This window comes from Oncorhynchus mykiss, chromosome 5, assembly GCF_057628025.1.
Source record: "Oncorhynchus mykiss isolate SJ-2025 chromosome 5, ASM5762802v1, whole genome shotgun sequence".
NCBI classification, from domain to species: Eukaryota; Metazoa; Chordata; class Actinopteri; order Salmoniformes; family Salmonidae; genus Oncorhynchus; species Oncorhynchus mykiss.
Genome location: NC_143026.1, coordinates 23,340,166 through 23,360,895, shown reverse-complemented (window position 1 = coordinate 23,360,895; position 20,730 = coordinate 23,340,166). Strand labels below are relative to the sequence as shown.

At 45.5% G+C, this 20,730-nt stretch overlaps 1 protein-coding gene across 4 annotated transcripts in view; it reads right to left on the bottom strand.

Annotated features, from left to right (window-relative positions):
- Positions 1-1,002: 1,002 nt before the first annotated feature.
- Positions 1,003-20,730, bottom strand: part of lhfpl2a (LHFPL tetraspan subfamily member 2a) — a 65,658-nt gene continuing 45,930 nt past the window's right edge. For 3 of the 4 annotated variants that reach the window (XM_021602139.3, XM_090234206.1, XM_090234205.1), the window contains 3 exons: positions 15,629-15,787; positions 14,840-15,401; positions 1,003-2,364 (listed from right to left, as the gene is read on the bottom strand). In XM_021602139.3, the coding sequence (XP_021457814.1) occupies positions 2,108-2,364; positions 14,840-15,260 (678 nt within the window). In that variant the 5' untranslated portion in view covers positions 15,261-15,401; positions 15,629-15,787 and the 3' untranslated portion in view covers positions 1,003-2,107. Of the gene's footprint in view, positions 2,365-14,839; positions 15,788-20,730 lie in introns of all 4 variants that reach the window. The other variant, XM_036977065.2, reaches the window with a different exon arrangement.

Genomic DNA, 20,730 nt, shown 5'->3' with positions numbered 1-20,730 from the left:
CTCGCCATAAGGTGATCGCTCTACTGTATATTATGAGTACAGCGACCGCAATTAGAAGGCATAATGTTAATGTAACTACTTAGCATCGGCTGGTGGTGGTCGTGTAGAGCCATGTCCAGATAAAGCGTCCGGGGTGAAAATGTTGAATGAAAATAGTTGAGCGAGGGAAAAATATAAAACGGTAATTAAAAAGTAAAAAACTTAAAATTGTCAGGTAGCAAAGAAACGTTCATCAATCAAAGTTCACAGACAGACATACAAGTTCTCACAAGAATAGTAAACCAACTAAAATTCACAGAAGTGAGGACATTTTGCCGGGCCTCACTTGTATAATGTCTGTTAGGCTTAGGTGTAGGGTTAGGTTTAAATATATTTTGAATGGGAATCAATTGTTTGTCCCCTAAAAGGTAAGACATGCCTGTGTGTGCCGTTTTGTGATTCCTATCTCTGTGATTCTCCAGGTCTTAGAATAACTGGTAAATATGATGGATAAATACGTTTACTCAGGCCATTTACCACTGAGAAAATGGTCAAGGTTGCTGGCTGTGTAAGTGGGAGTTTCCTCTCTCGCATGAGCACGCTTTTCCCGCGTGAGCACACTTTTCCCGCGTGAGCACACTTTTCCCGCGTGAGCACACTTTTCCCGCGTGAGCACTTTTCTCGCGTGAGCACACTTTTCTCGCGTGAGCACACATTTCCTCCATAATGTCTGGCATACTCATGCGAGAAGGAACAGCTGGCTCTGGTCTACTTATTGTCCCCTCCCGCTCGCCCCGATCAGGGGTTTTCTCTGTGGTGGAAGGCAGACTCGCACGCACTCACACTCTCTCTCTCTCTCTCTGACTGGCAACTTCACCCCACAACACCCTCCACCCCAAACTAAGGTCTCACACTTCTTTCCCTCCCTCCCTCCCTAACCCCCCTCCTCACCCATCCTCCCCCACATTACATAGAGCACCAAAGAGATTCATGTTGCTGGAGGAAAACTCAGACCAGATATTCTTGTGTTTTTCTTTCTGTTTTTATTGGTTTGGCAGAGAGACAGACTGGGGAGCTGTGATAGTCAGATGATGACGCAACAACACAAGTCTCAACAGTTTCTCTCCAGCACTGTGGCTGGTGTTGTAGGAATAACTGACCTGCCTTGGTGTTGCAGGAATAGGAGTCCTTCCTGAAACAAGACACTAAAAGGAAGACACTAATAGGAATACTTGTGTGTATCGTTGACCAAATTGTCCAAGTCTTTCTTAGCTAGATCATGCAGTCCGTGTGTAACCGTGGCCTGTGTAGGTGTCCGTCCCATCAATACATTTCAAGGGTCCAAGAAGACATACATTGGTCATTTCAATTGACAGTACATTCTGTAAGCTTTACGGACATCATGATTCCATGCTAAACTAAGGCCATGTCTGTGAGTAGTTTACTTGACTGAGTAGTGGTTCCCTTGTAGAGTTACTCACACCTGGTTTAAGCTGGAGCTGGTAGAAGTTACCTCTAACTGCGGGTCTGGTATACGATATTATTTGATCCTTCTCGTGGTTCAGGTTATGATTTGGGGTTGGGTAATGTGATACTAGATCTGTAGTTAGGGGCAACTTCTACCTGGCGTTTTATGGTACAACAGAAGATTAGCACCAGGAAGGCTGGTCTTTAGGTGTTGTCCTCATCACACCAGTATTCAAAGCAAGAGTGACACTCATTTAAAACACAGCCTGAACAGAGCTGAGGACCACCATTCTCAGATCATCATCATCATCATCATCATCATCACTATGTACAGTATATACACACTTATTTACAATACACACATACTGGTGTCAGGGTAGCTGGTACTGGCACACATTAGAAATAACAACATACAGAACACAGACAGACAGCACCTCTGGTGGCGGAGAGAGGAAATACATTGAAACACAGGTTTGTGAAAAGCTTGGCACTGTAGATTTCTCCCACATGAACAATAACAACAATACAGGGTCAAAGGTCAAAGAGTCCGTCTTAGTGGTAAACAACATGGGGGCTTCCGTTTGATTGACAGCTGGAACCCAGAGTGGAGAAGAGGGGGGTGGGACTTGACATTCCTCTCCTTCTCCCCTCCTGGTCCATCTCAGAGCAGGCAGATTAGGCTCTTGCCTTCCTCGATCTCCTCCTGCACCTTGTCTGAGGACGTGGCGATCTCGGCCTGGGCTGAGAACACAGCGCAGATGAAGGTGAGCACGGTGCCTCCCATGGCTGTGTAGAAGGCCCAGCCCATGGTACACAGCCCTGCCTGGTAGGGAGCCGCATCCTGACCACAGTACAGCTGCACCTTGTCTGAACCCCAGCCTGCAGGGTACAGCATCAGACCCAGGATCAGAAACAGACCTGGACCAGAGAGAGGGGAGAGAAAGGCACTGTTAGTTCATAATAGACCTACACGCAGCAAACATATCAACGGTTATAATGTGTCACTGATTGAATTGTGTGTTTGAAAGGTAGCTTCAAAAAATAATGGAATAATGACATAAATATTATACTCTCTTTTCAAATGGGACTTTCCTTTGCTCCATTCCAATAATACACCTGGCAAGAGTCAAGTCTCTTGACGCAAAAAAATCTTTCCCCAAACATGTCCCCACGTCACGACCCTCAGGTTACAGCACAACGCAACCCTGGGGTTATGGCACAATACAACCCTGGGGTTACGGCACAATACAACCCTACTGTCAGCTTTGAATCCCTGGGAGTATCGCACAATGTGTGACCTAGGAATACAGCAGGTCAACAACAGGAAAGGGTAGCCAGGGGGGTTTCCTCAGTCACTGAACTAACCGACTAATCCTGTGTCTCAGCTTCCTGTGTCTCAGCTTCCTGTGTCTCTCTCTGCTGAAGGATGGAACCACTTCCAACAGCCCTGCACTGGGAAACCCCCCTGGCTATCCTTTCCACTTCTAACACCACACTGATTATGTTCCAACAGCCCTGCACTGTACAATATTCCACAATATTCCACAGCAAATGGATTCTGTTACAACAGCCTTGTACAACACCAGAACCTATAGGACAGCCTAATAGAGGTCTGCTCAGGAGGAGCAAGAGAAACCTTCACCCAATCCCTAATATGACCTAGTAAAGTAGAGACAATGCATGTAGTCTGTGTTCAATATCACCGTATCCTTGTACAGGCCCATGGTACTTCTTTCACCATCACCATACTCAAGAATGACCTTACAGGAAAAGGCAGTGAGTCTGTTTCTAGTTCAGGCTTTGACACACACCAGGAGACGCTCTAGAACTACAATATTAGAAGTCTACTACTAGACGACTGGGAGCTCCGTTAGTGAAACTACAATAGTAATACTGGAAGTCCACTAGAGTCTAGACTGGGAGCTCTGAAACTACAATAGTAATACTGGAAGTCCACTAGAGTCTAGACTGGGAGCTCTGAAACTACAATAGTAATACTGGAAGTCCACTAGAGTCTAGACTGGGAGCTCTGGAACTACAATAGTAATACTGGAAGTCCACTAGAGTCTAGACTGGGAGCTCTGGAACTACAATAGTAATACTGGAAGTCCACTAGAGTCTAGACTGGGAGCTCTGGAACTACAATAGTAATACTGGAAGTCCACTAGAGTCTAGACTGGGAGCTCTGGAACTACAATAGTAATACTGGAAGTCCACTAGAGTCTAGACTGGGAGCTCTGGAACTACAATAGCAATACTGGAAGTCCACTAGAGCCTAGACTGGGAGCTCTGGAACTACAATAGCAATACTGGAAGTCCACTAGAGTCTAGACTGGGAGCTCTGGAACTACAATAGCAATACTGGAAGTCCACTAGAGTCTAGACTGTGAGCTCTGGAACTACAATATGCCTACAGGCACATATTACGAGAGAGCGAGGGAGAAACAGACAGAGACGAATAGAGAGAGAGAGACAGACAGACAGACAGAGACAGACAGAGAGATTGTTGTTTGTTGTTTATTATTGTTTATTTCACTTTTGTTTATTATCTACTTCACTTGCTTTGGCAATGTTAACATATGTTTCACATGCCAAAAAGGCCTGAAATTGATTTTGAAATTGAATAGAAATTGAATAGAAATTGAATTGAGAGAGAGGGAGATACAGCGAGAGAGAAAGAAACAGAGACAGAGCTCCTGCACCTCTACACTAGACCAGCACACTAACCCTCCTTCCCTCCATCTGCTCACTTGCTCCTTCAGGAGATGAAAAACAAAAGTGCAATGCCGACACCAGCTTTCTCCCTCTCTGTCTCTCCCTCAGAGCAGACCAATATTGTATTAAACACGGAAATGAAAAGTAGGTCATACATTCTTTCCACATGTTGCTGCCAGAGCAGCTCTGGTGATGGACTGGAGGTATGGTTTCAATTCTACAACCCCCCCAATACACACACACACACACACACACACACACACACACACACACACACACACACACACACACACACACACACACACACACACACACACCCCCCTCTAAAGACATCCCCCTACCCAATGGACCCCTAACCTAATACCCCAGTCCACTTCAACTGAGTATCCTGCATCCTCTTTGAATATGAACTACTTTCCTCCTTCTGCAACCTGGCCTGTATATTAACCATTCGCCTCCAACTGTCTCCGTAGTCTCCTCTCTTTCTGTACTCGCTTCCTCTACATCTCTAGGTGGGGTAGCCCTGCATTCTCTCTCTACCCCGCCCGTACCCCTCCTCTCCCTGACCCAGGTTCCCAGAACATCTGACTATCCACCTCCACCCAGTTTCAGGACGTTTGTCACACGCCACTACTTCACAGGTGAGGCAATTGAACGTATTTTTATAATTTTTTATCAAAACATTTTTTTGGCCAGCAATGCCTTCTGGAGCATGTGAACTTGTATGTGCCTTAATAACAAACGTGTACTCCATGTGTAAATAGAAATAAAATGGGTAAATTACGAGCTGGTTTAGTCACGGAAATATACAGGAACCTTCCTGCAGCCTTAGACCGCTGCGCCATTCAGGAGGCCCTGAAAAAGTGTACTTTAATCTGGAGTTTTTCCTTATTGTAGTCTACTACTTTTAGTCTTGAAATCTTTGGTTGTTTACTACACTCCTCACTCTGTTTAGCACACGACCTCACATGGGAATCCTTAAAGAGATTGGGTGGGGCTAAGGCTTAAGAGGGTGTGAACGATACTGAATGGGTGTAGACAAAGAAGAGCTCTCCAGTAGGTGTACCAAGACATTAAAAGGCCATTTTCTCAAAAGTGGGATTACAAATCTATCAACTTTCAAAGCAGAATTACTTTCTCATTGTTCCTCAACTGCAGCATTTCATTTTCTCTACTTTTATCCAATGTAAAAAACACCATTTCAAATTTTGCTAGATATGACCGAATCCAGGTGGTGGCTCACATGTTAGAGTGTGATGGAAAAAGAGAGGAGGGAGAGAGAGGAGGAGGTGTCTCACTGGAAACATCCAAACTGATATGATTGTCAGGTAGGACCGTAAGCCAAGAGAGTCTCGGTCTGGGTCTCCTGGCTTCTAAAGACACTCTCATCAACAACTAAACTGACTTTACTCATCCGCTGCTCCTCTGAACCAATCAGGTGTGTTAGAGCAGGGCTGGGGAAAAAGTCTGCATACCCAGTATTTCTGCAGGAGGGTTGGCCACCTCTGCCCTATAGAGTTAAGAGAATGGTTTCAACAGTTAGAGAGTGGGTGAGACAGAGAGGACATGTTGTTTCTATGGGAATCCTGGGGGAGGTTTGTGCTTCTTTCTGTTTGGCTTCACTGTCCCACAGAGGACTGTAGTGTAATAGATGAACAGGGAATAATATAATAATCCTGATTTCTTCCACACAGTCATTCTGTTCTGGTACTGTTCTGTTGGTAGGAAGTCCTACAAGCCTGATTCAGGATTACAGTAATATGCACCGTGACCATGGATTGGACTTTCCATTCATATCTATCAGCCTTACCTACACCGCACTTCCTTTTACCAGACTCTCCCTCTCTCTCACTCTTTCTCTTACTCACTGATTCTCTCTTTCTATGCCTTTAATTCTTATACACCCACACTACGGTTGTAAACACTCTCTCTCGCCATATCTCTCACCCACATACCTCTATTGTCAACACTGGTTGTGATTGACCAACATCTCAGACCTTTGTTTTGGTAATCAGATGAATTTCCAGTCACACCCGTCCCGAACCTATACTGTACTTCTGCTCTCTCTGTTTGCTCAACAATAGTAACATCCAGGCCTAGACTATTCACCATGATCAGACTGGTCCAAAACAGTCATGATCATCTGTAAATCAGACCTGTAACAGTTATAGTCACGCTGTATCATTATTGCATCTGTTTACTGGATCACTGTCACATTCCCATCTGCCATCAACCCACAGCTAGAGCCCAGGTCAAAGGCCATCTGTGTGACAGTCCTATAACTCATCATGGCTAAATTTGGCTCATCGTCTGGTTGGCTGGCTGGCTGGTTGGTTGGAGCTAGGAGGGAGAGTTTATGGCCACAATAAAACTATATTATGACACTCCCAGCTGTAGACCTGGAGACAGTTTAACTACCTGCTGTTTCTTACTCTTCTCGTCTGTGTTTCTGAAAAAACCCTGCCTCGGTCTGGCCTTAAACACTTGGCTAGTTATATTGCATATCCAATTGATTTCTATTAGAGATAAAGCCTTCCCAATATGACATCAGTGTGTATAAATGTGTTTAATAGAATCAGGACCACTCTGATGACTCCAGTGAGATGACGTGACCACCGCTGGCTACAGAAACACAATCTCTCCCTCTGAGGTAAAGTATTTCCCAAAACATCTGCCACCTGATCCCAGTTACGGTCACATTACGGGAACATTACGGTCGGCACACTTAGTGGAAATGTTGATTGGAGGAACATCAAACTGGCAGAAAGGAGAGAGGAAGAGAGGGAGAGAGAGAGAGGTGGAGAGAGGAAGAGAGTGAGAGAGAGAGAGGTGGAGAGAGATAAAGTCATATAGGGATTAGAGGTCGACCGATTATGATTTTTCAACGCCGATACCGATTATTGGAGGACCAAAAAAGCCGATACCAATTTATCGGACAATTTTTTATTTATTTATTTGTAATAATGACAATTACAACAATACTGAATGAACACTTATTTTAACTTAATATAATACATCAATAAAATCAATTTAGCCTCAAATAAATAATGAAACATGTTCAATTTGGTTTAAATAATGCAAAAACAAAGTGTTGGAGAAGAAAGTCATATGTGCCAATATGCAATACAGTGGGGCAAAAAAGTATTTAGTCAGCCACCAATTGTGCAAGTTCTCCCACTTAAAAGATGAGAGAGGCCTGTAATTTTCATCATAGGTACACTTCAACTATGACAGACAAAACGAGAAAAACAAATCCAGAAAATCACATTGTAGGATTTTTTATGAATTTATTTGCAAATTATGGTGGAAAATAAGTATTTGGTCACCTACAAACAAGCAAGATTTCTGGCTCTCACAGACCTGTAACTTCTTCATTAAGAGGCTCCTCTGTCCTCCACTCGTTACCTGTATTAATGGCACCTGTTTGAACTTGTTATCAGCACAAAAGACACCTGTCCACAACCTCAAACAGTCACACTCCAAACTCCACTATGGCCAAGACCAAAGAAATGTCAAAGGACACCAGAAACAAAATTGTAGACCTGCACCAGGCTGGGAAGACTGAATCTGCAATAGGTAAGCAGCTTGGTTTGAAGAAATCAACTGTGGGAGCAATTATTAGGAAATGGAAGACATACAAGACCACTGATAATCTCCCTCCATCTGGGGCTCCACGCAAGATCTCACGCCTTGGGGTCAAAATTATCACAAGAATGGTGAGCAAAAATCCCAGAACCACACGGGGGGACCTAGTGAATGACCTGCAGAGAGCTGGGACCAAAGTAACAAAACCTACCATCAGTAACACACTACGCCGCCAGGGACTCAAATCCTGCAGTGCCAGACGTGTCCCCCTGCTTAAGCCAGTACATGTCCAGGCCCGTCTGAAGTTTTCTAGAGAGCATTTGGATGATCCAGAAGAAGATTGGGAAAATGTCATATGGTCAGATGAAACCAAAATATAACTTTTTGGTAAAAACTCAACTCGTTGTGTTTGGGGGACAAATAATGCTGAGTTGCATCCAAAGAACACCATACCTACTGTGAAGCATGGGGGTGGAAACATCATGCTTTGGGGCTGTTTTTCTGCAAAGGGACCAGGACGACTGATCCGTGTAAAGGAAAGAATGAATGGGGCCATGTATCGTGAGATTTTGAGTGAAAACCTCCTTCCATCAGCAAGGGCATTGAAGATGAAACATGGCTGGGTCTTTCAGCATGACAATGATCCCAAACACACAGAGAAGGAGAGAAGGATTGGCTTCGTAAGAAGCATTTCAAGGTCCTGGAGTGGCCTAGCCAGTCTCCAGATCTCAACCCCATAGAAAATCTTTGGAGGGAGTTGAAAGTCCGTGTTGCCCAGCAACAGCCCCAAAACATCACTGCTCTAGTGGAGATCTGCATGGAGGAATGGGCCAAAATACCAGCAACAGTGTGTGAAAACCTTGTGAAGACTTACAGAAAACATTTGACCTCGGTCATTGCCAACAAAGGGTATATACAGTGCCTTGCGAAAGTATTCGGCCCCCTTGAACTTTGCAACCTTTTGCCACATTTCACTCCTTCCATTTCAATATTATCGCTTGCACAGTGCTCCTTGGGATGTTTAAAGCTTGGGAAATCTTTTTGTATCCAAATCCAGCTTTAAACTTCTTCGCAACAGTATCTCGGACCTGCCTGGTGTGTTCCTTGTTCTTCATGATGCTCTCTGCGCTTTTAACGGACCTCTGAGACTATCACAGTGCAGGTGCATTTATACGGAGACTTGATTACACACAGGTGGATTGTATTTATCATCAGTTTATCATTAGTCATTTAGGTCAACATTGGATCATTCAGAGATCCTCACTGAACTTCTGGAGAGAGTTTGCTGCACTGAAAGTAAAGGGGCTGAATAATTTTGCACGCCCAATTTTTCCGTTTTTGATTTGTTAAAAAAGTTTGAAATATCCAATAAATGTCGTTCCACTTCATGATTGTGTCCCACTTGTTGTTGATTCTTCACAAAAAAATACAGTTTTATATCTTTATGTTTGAAGCCTGAAATGTGGCAAAAGGTCGCAAAGTTCAAGGGGGCCGAATACTTTCGCAAGGCACTGTAAGTATTGAGATAAACTTTTGTTATTGACCAAATACTTATTTTCCACCATAATTTGCAAATAAATTCATAAAAAATCCTTCAATGTGATTTTCTGGATTTTTTTTTTCATTTTGTCTGTCATAGTTGAAGTGTACCTATGATGAAAATTACAGGCCTCTCATCTTTTTAAGTGGGAGAACTTGCACAATTGGTGGCTGACTAAATACTTTTTTGCCCCCCTGTATGTGCCATGTATGTGCCATGTAAAAATGTGTGCCATGTAAAAAAAGCTAACGTTTAAGTTCCTTGCTCAGAACATGAGAACCTATGAAAGTTGGTGGTTCCTTTTAACATGAGACTTCAATCTGCCAAGGTAAGAGGTTTTAGGTTGTAGTTAATATAGTATTTATAGGACTATTTCTCTCTATACCATTTGTATTTCATATACCTTTGACTATTAGATGTTCTTATTGGCACTATAGTATTGCCAGTGTAACAGTATAGCTTCCGTCCCCCTCCTCACTCCTACCTGGGCTCGAACCAGGAAAAGCCGCGGCCCTTGCAGCGCAAGGGGAATAACTACTCCAAATCTAAAAGCGAGTGACGTTTGAAACGGTATTGGCGCACACCCAGCTAACTAGCTAGCCATTTCACATTGGTTACACCAGCCATTAGGCGGATAGGCTTGAAGTCATAAACAGCTCTGTGCTTGCGAAGAGCTGCTGGCAAAACGCACAAAAGTGCTGTTTGAATGAATGATTACGGGCCTGCTGCTGCTCAGTCAGACTGCTCTATCAAATCAGACTTAATTATAACATAATAACACACAGAAATACGAGCCTTTGGTCATTAATATGGATTGAATCCAGAAACGATCATTTCGAAAACAAGACCTTTATTCTTTCAGTGAAATACAGAACCGTTCCGTATTTTATCTAACGGATGGCATCCATAAGTCTAAATATTCTTGTTACATTGCACAACCTTCAATGTTATGTCATAAATAAGCCAGGCAGCCCAAACTGTTACATTTAGCTACTGTAGCTATATGCTCTCTTGGGTAAATGAATGAAACTAGCTCCAGTAGGCTAATCTTTTTTAGTGTGAACTGCATTACTGTACTGTATTACTGTACTGTATTGAATTGTAGGCTACTGGATTATATGGACTGAATTAAGCACATCATTCAAACCACGATAAAGCAGGGAGAGAACATGCGATTCTGGTGCAGCACATGCGGCCAACAAAGTTACAATTACAGGCCAGTGAATTTGATTTTAATTTTGAAATATAATAGGGCCTATTTGTATAATTCGTAGGCTGACACATACCCTGCTCAAAAAAATAAAGGGAACACTAAAATAACACATCCTAGATCTGAATGAATTAAATATTATTATTAAATACTTTTTTCTTTACATAGTTGAATGTGCTGACAACAAAATCACACAAAAATTATCAATGGAAATCAAATTTATCAACCCATGGAGGTCTGGATTTGGAGTCACACTCAAAATTAAAGTGGAAAACCACACTACAGGCTGATCCAACTTTGATGTAATGTCCTTAAAACAAGTCAAAATGAGGCTCAGTAGTGTGTGTGGCCTCCACGTGCCTGTATGACCTCCCTACAACGCCTGGGCATGCTCCTGATGAGGTGGAGGATGGTCTCCTGAGGGATCTCCTCCCAGACCTGGACTAAAGCATCCGCCAACTCCTGGACAGTCTGTGGTGCAACGTGGCGTTGGTGGATGGAGCGAGACATGATATCCCAAATGTGCTCAATTGGATTCAGGTCTGGGGAACGGGCAGGCCAGTCCATAGCATCAATGCCTTCCTCTTGCAGGAACTGCTGACACACTCCAGCCACATGAGGTCTAGCATTGTCTTGCATTAGGAGGAACCCAGGGCCAACCGCACCAGCATATGGTCTCACAAGGGGTCTGAGGATCTCATCTCGGTACCTAATGGCAGTCAGGCTACCTCTGGCGAGCACATGGAGGGCTGTGCGGCCCCCCAAAGAAATGCCACCCCACACCATGACTGACCCACCGCCAAACCGTTCATGCTGGAGGATGTTGCAGGCAGCAGAACGTTCTCCACGGCGTCCAGACTCTGTCACGTCTGTCACATGTGCTCAGTGTGAACCTGCTTTCATCTGTGAAGAACACAGGTGCCAGTGGCGAATTTGCCAATCTTGGTGTTCTCTGGAAAATGCCAAACGTCCTGCATGGTGTTGGGCTGTAAGCACAACCCCCACCTGTGGACGTCGGGCCCTCATACCACCCTCATGGAGTCTGTTTCTGACCGTTTGAGCAGACACATGCACATTTGTGGCCTGCTGGAGGTCATTTTGCAGGGCTCTGGCAGTGCTCCTCCTGCTCCTCCTTGCACAAAGGCGGAGGTAGCGGTCCTGCTGCTGAGTTGTTGCCCTCCTACGGTCTCCTCCACGTCTCCTGATGTACTGGCCTGTCTCCTGGTAGCTCCTCCATGCTCTGGACACTATGCTGACAGACACAGCAAACCTTCTTGCCACAGCTCGCATTGATGTGCCATCCTGGATGAGCTGCACTACCTGAGCCACTTGTGTGGGTTGTAGACTCCGTCTCATGCTACCACTAGAGTGAAAGCGGTCAAAAGTGACCAAAACATCAGCCAGGAAGTATAGGAACTGAGAAGTGGTCTGTGGTCACCACCTGCAGAACCACTCCTTTATTGGGGGTGTCTTGCTAATTGCCTATAATTTCCACCTGTTGTCTATTCCATTTGCACAACAGCATGTGAAATTTATTGTCAATCAGTGTTGCTTCCTAAGTGGACAGTTTGATTTCACAGAAGTGTGATTGACTTGGAGTTACATTGTGTTGTTTAAGTGTTCCCTTTATTATTTTTTTTAGCAGTGTGTATACCCTACCTTTCATAATATTTCCCCTAATGTTATTAGCCTACATCCTCTTTCTCTCTCTATTGTTGCATCATTCCTTCCTCGCTTTCAACTGTTAAATGAAATAAGTTTCGTTGTCCTTATCTTCTTCATTCTAATGACACCTTGAATAGTACTAGAATTAGATGCAGAAGGCTTTCTCTTCTTTTCACGAAGATTGAATGGTTATGGGTCTGAATAAATCACTGCTATAGCCTACCACCGAGCGTTCGCTCTTCTTTCAAACCACCCATGAGTTCTATTGGCTGCTGTATTTACCATTCATCAAACAAGAGCTCGCGTCCCTCTTTGAATAGTCTATTGGTATAAAAAATAATGTCCAGCAAGCTATTGTAGTCCAGCTTTTCCTGCATGGGACTCCAAGATCTAAGAGTGTTTTTTAAGGAGAGAAGCCAGCTGAGCACATAGAAATGATGCATAACCCATCACTAATTAGCTAACTATATGGCTAATACTGCAATAAATATATTACCTGAAAGAGGTAGGCTAGAAAATCTACATATCACTCTAGAACAGGATTATCTACTTTGGATGCAACTTGAACGGATTTGATGGAGAGACAAAGACTGCGAGAGAGTGCTCGCGCGTGCTCTGATTGAAAGCAATAATATTCAAGTGATAGGCTGTTTTAAAACTCTGCTGCTGCAATTTAAAAACAAACATCTTTACAATAAAAAAGTAAGGTGTCCTCCGAAAGCAAGATGGAGATTAGACGTGCATTCAGTCTTTATATTAGTGAAGCATAGACTATGCTGCCTTACCTGTCATAAGACAAAAAGTTACCATGATAAGATGATAGGTCTACGTGCATTGTGAACTGCACTCCATTCTGGGATGTGCTGTCTGTCCCCAGCCTGACCATTGAATATTCATCATCATGCAGAGGCAGTTGAGAAGCCAGATTAGACATGACATATAATGGAACACTTCCATTTCACACCATGCTGTTCATAGTTTATTTTATTTGACTGGTTTCTCACAGTTATGTATCCCGAGAAAAGGGAGTGGTTTTGGGTGGTAAATCTCAGTAACCTGGTTCCCGCCATTCAAACCTAGGCTGAGGGCATTAAAGAAACATCCCCCTGCTATTTCTGGTTTCCCCTAGGCCCCTTTCCTCTTCCTTATTCTCATCCCCTTCCTGCCGGCAACCCACAGACCCTTAACGAGCAGTTCTGCTCTTTTTTTATTTATCTGTTATTTTACCAGGTAAATTGACTGAGAACGCATTCTCATTTGCAGCAACAACCTGGGGAATAGTTACAGGGGAGAGGAGGGGGATAAATGAGCCAATTGTCAACTGGGGATTATTAGGTGACCGTGATGGTTTGGAGGGCCAGATTGGGAATTTAGCCAGGACACCGGGGTTAACACCCCTACTCTTACGATAAGTGCCATGGGATCTTTAAAGATCTTTAGATCAGAGGAAAGAGTGCCTCCTACTGGCCCTCCAACACCACTTCCAGCAGCATCTGGTCTCCCATCCAGGAACTGACCAGGACCAACCCTGCTTAGCTTCAGAAGCAAGCCAACAGTGGTATGCAGGGTGGTATGCAGGGTGGTATGTTGCTGGCTCTTCTAATCAGTCCAGTTGTGGACGTCCTCTGACTACGTTCAATAACAACACAATAACAATGGACCGTATTTGACACTTTCACTAGGTCTGAATATGCTTTACATTGTGGTAACTGTCCACCAGTGTAGCAATCACTAGATTCTAACTTTAATAACTAATTTGAAAACGCGCGATCTCTTACAGCAGATCAGTGTCTGTAGGGCAACTCGTTTCTGACCTACTCCTGATAGAGTCTAGAGAACTAGTACAGGGAGGAGAGAAGAGAGGGATGAGAGCTCAGAGACATTCAGGCGGAATAACTTCCCTCTCTCCAATGACCGCCTCCTGCCTCCCATAATTCACCACAGTATGTCAAAGCGGCTTGAGAGTCATACACAGATACACACGCATGCGGACACACCACACAGGTCACATAACACCATCCCCAGCTGACCCAAGAGAACAAATATTTGGGCCCTTGTTGCTGATGGCAACGACCTCAGAGGGAGGTACAAGGCTGCCGTGGTTCCCTGACCCTTGACCAACAGGGTTAATGCTCACCTCAAACACACAGAGAGTGTGTATGTATGTGTGTGTATGTATGTGTGTGTGTATGTATGTATGTGTGTGTGTGTGTGTGTACACGTGCATGTGTTTGTGTGTGGCCAGTGGGGTCTGATTGCTCTTGTTAGTGAATGTTTAAACTCTGAAGAGGTGGACAGTAGCACTAAAGGTTAGCTGGATGGTGTTGAATGTTGGCTGTTCAGACAGAACACACCCCTCCACAAGCCCCTCTCTTTCTCCATTCCAGGGGTTTAACAGTCAGTCAACTGTATCTAACTACTGAACAGCACAGACAAAACTACAACCAATCAACAGGCAATACAATACTGCAAGCAGCAACACTACAACAAGAGGGTCTGTGGATTTACTGCATGAGTTAAAGTCAGCACTGTACCTACATGTCAATAACTCAATGTGAAAGTAAGTGTGCAACTCTGCTGTGTATACGTGTGTGTGTGTGTGTGTGTGTGTGTGTGTGTGTGTGTGTGTGTGTGTGTGTGTGTGTCTACATGTGCGTGTATCCCTCTCTTAGTCTCACCTGCGATGGCCTGCAGCAGTCCACACACGTTGAAGATGCTCTTCTTCATGATGCTCTGGAAGCACATGGTGAAGACAGAGATGAAGGCCACGGCACACAGCAGCAGGATGCCCGCCGCCAGGAAGATGGCCGCCGCCTGCCAGAACCCGCTGGCGATCTCCCCAAAGTGCACGGCGTACGGCCCACACAGCACACCGCGCCGCAAGTGGGGCAGCTTGATGCAGCGGCCGTAGATGCCCAGGGTGGGCCGGTAGGCCTCGCCAGCCGCTGTGGCACCATGAGGGCCGAAGACGGCGTCCGGTGTCCGGGGGAAGCCCACCAGCCAATCGGTGCTCATGAAGGCGATGAGCTCTCCGAAGGCGACCACGATGCTGAGTAGAGTCCACAGCATGGAGCGACAGGTCACGATCACGTGGCACATGGTGATGATGATGTTTGAAGTGGTTCTGAAGTGTTCCTGGTGATGTCTTTTCCCGCCCAGTGGTTACACAGGTGGGGTCAAAGGTGAAGGTTCAAGTCCTCCGGGTCTTCAGGAAGAGGGGAAAGGGTGAAGGATGGGGTCCTGTTGTGACGGAGGTGTGAGAGAGGGTAAACAGTTCCAGTGCAGGGAAAGGAGGGAGGAGAAGGAGGGAGGGAGAGGTTGTTTGGAGGCAGGGTCTGAGGTCAATGATCTAAAGTCTCTCTCTCTCAATCTCTCTTTCTTATCTCCCCCTGGTGTTGTTCCTCTTCCTTCTTTCTGGTTTGTTTCCCTATCTTTCTTTCCGATTCCTACTGCAATGTCTTACTCACCCGCTTTCAGTTTCTCTTCCAGCCGGAGTGTCTGTTGTTCACACACTCTCTCTCTCTTTCGTCTTTATCTCGCTCTCTCGTTCTCTCTCTTCTGGCCTCTACATCGTAGTGAAGGAGTGTCTCCAAGGCCAGCCGGCTGGCTTCTCACCAACTACACACCTTGAGACAGAGGGGAGGGGGGAGAAAGAGAGCAGGGAGGGCGGAGAAGGGAACAGAAGGTGAGTGTGAGATCATTATTTATGGCAGTTGAAAGGGCAGACCATGGTAGAACGCTCGGTTACATGATGTATTTCTTTTTTATTTAACTCTTATTTTAGCAGGTAAGTTGACTGAGAACACATTCTCATTTACAGCAATGACCTGGGGAATAGTTACAGGGAAGAGGAAGGGGGATGAATGAGCCAATTGGAAGCTAAGGATGATGGTATGATGGCCAGATTGGGAATTTAGCCAGGACACCGGGGTTAACACCCTACTCTTACAATAAGTGCCATGGAATCTTTAGCGACAACAGAGAGTCAGAACACCCATTTAATGTCCCATCTGAAAGACGGATTAGCAGTGTTGGAATCAAACGTTTCAGAAGCAGTGTTTTCCCCTCCCAACTCAGGCAACATTTAACTTTAATCAGCAAAGAAACTTGGTCATTGACCAACACAGCAGTTTAAAATAACCAACCATACACTAACAGTAAGTGGCATAGCACAGCCATGGTAAATGGGAGTAATAGTCGATGAAACGTATAGACAGGGAGAACCTTATGACAACAGGGCTGCAGACAGGGAGAGGGTTTGTCTAAAACGAACCAACAACCTCTTGTTTACATAAAGCCAGGCCTGGAGAGGAAGAGAGGGATGGGAGAGGAGGGAGAGAGAGAGAGGGCAGTCCTGGTCAGCCAGCCTGGAGGAGCCTGACTCCTCTGCTCTGCTCTCTGTTTTGGTTTCCCCTGCAGAGCTCCTTGACTGACAGGGTCAGCTCCTCCCCTTTCCCCTTCCCAGGGGAGTGTGTGTGTGTACTGTGTGTGTGTGTGTGTGTGTGTGTGTGTGTGTGTGTGTGTGTGTGCATGCATCTGTGTGTGAGGAGTTACTCTGGGTCCAACACTGGTGTCTGTGTAGTGTCGGTCCCAGAGGAAGCTGGGTGGGATGTGGAGGGGAGAAGGAGAGATGAAGGGAATAGAGGAAAGAGATGTGGAAAGAGGGAATGAGGGATCCTTTGACAAACAGACACAGACAGAGGGAAAAACAAACAATCTCAGATGAAATAGCCCACGCCACTGATGTAGGGCTGATAGCTCTGTGGTGGTTGGACAGCCAGGCTGCTAACACATAACTGACCTAGGGTCAGCCTGGCTGAGATAACCCTGCTATTTCATAAACACCACCACTACAGAACTCACAGAACCCCAGTGTCACCATCACATCACAGCTATTTCACGAACACTACTGTCCTATTTCACAAACATACCTCCTAAAGAAAGATAACCCCAGTGACAAGAACATGTCATTAGCACCATCAGTACTGGGGGAGAGGGAACCACATCCATCTCAAAACAACACTGTCTGTCGCTTGCTGGAGAGTTGAATAGATAACCTTCTGACGATCTGACTGTCTCCATCTAACAACACACCATTCACTATCATCACTATCACTAGAAGGCTGTGGGATAACAACCCATGACATCATTTCACAACTCGGCTACCCCACACACTATCTCTAGACAATACAGAAATCTGACCCTCAGGGCTTGGTTTCACAACATGGCCTTCTAAACTAATAAACAATAAATACTGTGAAACGCCAGGGCTCGGAGAGATAACACATGGCAAGAACATCAATTTTAAAAGATTTTAGCTACAGGAGGAAATCATATACCCAATCCCAAGGGCTTTACTTCAAAAGGCCTTTCACAAACATTTGTCTTCTTTATCTAACCCTCAGTTTACCTGAAAACACATTTAATTTAATTGATAACTTGGCACAAAGACGCTCTACCACGGCATTAATGTAATAAAACATGGCAAGGCAACGGAGATCTTGCTACAGAACATTAATGCAGCAGTAAATTACTGCAATGTAAAAGCTGCTAGGTTTTAAACCACAAGCTGTATTAAACAGCATAACCAGGCGACGGTTGATGAGATCATCGACTAGGCAGTCACTTGTTGATGACTTCATTCTCAGGTCAGGCTGAGGTCTCTCAGTGGGCCTCTAGATCTGAATGAAGTATCTGGGTCTACAGGAATGTTTCTACCATTCCCTCCCTCTCTCTATCCCTTTCTCCATCTCTCTCTTTCCATCTCCCTATCTCGTTCTTTCTATCACACATACCTAGAGGGACGTAAAATCTTCTGTATTAAAATGATCTATCTGGATCCTGTATCTTGGAGTCGTAAACACAGTCCTCAGTGTGCTGAAACACAGTCCTCAGTGTGCTGAAACACAGTCCTCAGTGTGCTGAAACACAGTCCTGAGTGTGCTGAAACACAGTCCTGAGTGTGCTGAAACACAGTCCTGAGTGTGCTGAAACACAGTCCTGAGTGTGCTGAAACACAGTCCTGAGTGTGCTGAAACACAGTCCTCAGTGTGCTGAAACACAGTCCTCAGTGTGCTGAAACACAGTCCTCAGTGTGCTGAAACACAGTCCTGAGTGTGCTGTAACACAGTCCTCAGTGTGCTGAAACACAGTCCTGAGTGTGCTGAAACACAGTCCTCAGTGTGCTGAAATAGTCATGTGTGCTGAAACACAGTCCTGAGTGTGCTGAAACACAGTCCTGAGTGTGCTGAAACACAGTCGTCAGTGTGCTGAAACACAGTCCTCAGTGTGCTGAAACACAGTCCTGAGTGTGCTGAAACACAGTCCTCAGTGTGCTGAAACACAGTCCTCAGTGTGCTGAAACACAGTCCTGAGTGTGCTGAAACACAGTCCTGAGTGTGCTGAAACACAGTCCTCAGTGTGCTGAAACAATCCTGAGTGTGCTGAAACACAGTCCTGAGTGTGCTGAAACACAGTCCTGAGTGTGCTGAAACACAGTCCTGAGTGTGCTGAAACACAGTCCTGAGTGTGATGAAACACAGTCCTGAGTGTGCTGAAACACAGTCCTGAGTGTGCTGAAACACAGTCCTGAGTGTGATGAAACACAGTCCTGAGTGTGCTGAAACACAGTCCTGAGTGTGCTGAAACACAGTCCTCAGTGTGCTGAAACACAGTCCTGAGTGTGCTGAAACACAGTCCTGAGTGTGCTGAAACACAGTCCTGAGTGTGCTGAAACACAGTCCTGAGTGTGCTGAAACACAGTCCTGAGTGTGCTGAAACACAGTCCTCAGTGTGCTGAAACACAGTCCTCAGTGTGCTGAAACACAGTCCTCAGTGTGCTGAAACACAGTCCTGAGTGTGCTGTAACACAGTCCTCAGTGTGCTGAAACACAGTCCTGAGTGTGCTGAAACACAGTCCTCAGTGTGCTGAAATAGTCATGTGTGCTGAAACACAGTCCTGAGTGTGCTGAAACACAGTCCTGAGTGTGCTGAAACACAGTCGTCAGTGTGCTGAAACACAGTCCTCAGTGTGCTGAAACACAGTCCTGAGTGTGCTGAAACACAGTCCTCAGTGTGCTGAAACACAGTCCTCAGTGTGCTGAAACACAGTCCTGAGTGTGCTGAAACACAGTCCTGAGTGTGCTGAAACACAGTCCTCAGTGTGCTGAAACAATCCTGAGTGTGCTGAAACACAGTCCTGAGTGTGCTGAAACACAGTCCTGAGTGTGCTGAAACACAGTCCTGAGTGTGCTGAAACACAGTCCTGAGTGTGATGAAACACAGTCCTGAGTGTGCTGAAACACAGTCCTGAGTGTGCTGAAACACAGTCCTGAGTGTGATGAAACACAGTCCTGAGTGTGCTGAAACACAGTCCTGAGTGTGCTGAAACACAGTCCTGAGTGTGCTGAAACACAGTCCTCAGTGTGCTGAAACACAGTCCTGAGTGTGCTGAAACACAGTCCTGAGTGTGCTGAAACACAGTCCTCAGTGTGCTGAAACACAGTCCTGAGTGTGCTGAAACACAGTCCTGAGTGTGCTGAAACACAGTCCTGAGTGTGCTGAAACACAGTCCTCAGTGTGCTGAAACACAGTCCTGAGTGTGCTGAAACACAGTCCTGAGTGTGCTGAAACACAGTCCTGGGTGTGCTGAAACACAGTCCTGAGTGTGCTGAAACACAGTCCTGAGTGTGCTGAAACACAGTCCTCAGTGTGCTGAAACACAGTCCTCAGTGTGCTGAAACACAGTCCTCAGTGTGCTGAAACACAGTCCTGAGTGTGCTGTAACACAGTCCTCAGTGTGCTGAAACACAGTCCTGAGTGTGCTGAAACACAGTCCTCAGTGTGCTGAAATAGTCATGTGTGCTGAAACACAGTCCTGAGTGTGCTGAAACACAGTCCTGAGTGTGCTGAAACACAGTCGTCAGTGTGCTGAAACACAGTCCTCAGTGTGCTGAAACACAGTCCTGAGTGTGCTGAAACACAGTCCTCAGTGTGCTGAAACACAGTCCTCAGTGTGCTGAAACACAGTCCTGAGTGTGCTGAAACACAGTCCTGAGTGTGCTGAAACACAGTCCTCAGTGTGCTGAAACAATCCTGAGTGTGCTGAAACACAGTCCTGAGTGTGCTGAAACACAGTCCTGAGTGTGCTGAAACACAGTCCTGAGTGTGCTGAAACACAGTCCTGAGTGTGATGAAACACAGTCCTGAGTGTGCTGAAACACAGTCCTGAGTGTGCTGAAACACAGTCCTGAGTGTGATGAAACACAGTCCTGAGTGTGCTGAAACACAGTCCTGAGTGTGCTGAAACACAGTCCTGAGTGTGCTGAAACACAGTCCTCAGTGTGCTGAAACACAGTCCTGAGTGTGCTGAAACACAGTCCTGAGTGTGCTGAAACACAGTCCTCAGTGTGCTGAAACACAGTCCTGAGTGTGCTGAAACACAGTCCTCAGTGTGCTGAAACACAGTCCTCAGTGTGCTGAAAAACAGTCCTCAGTGTGCTGAAACACAGTCCTCAGTGTGCTGAAAAACAGTCCTCAGTGTGCTGAAACACAGTCCTCAGTGTGCTGA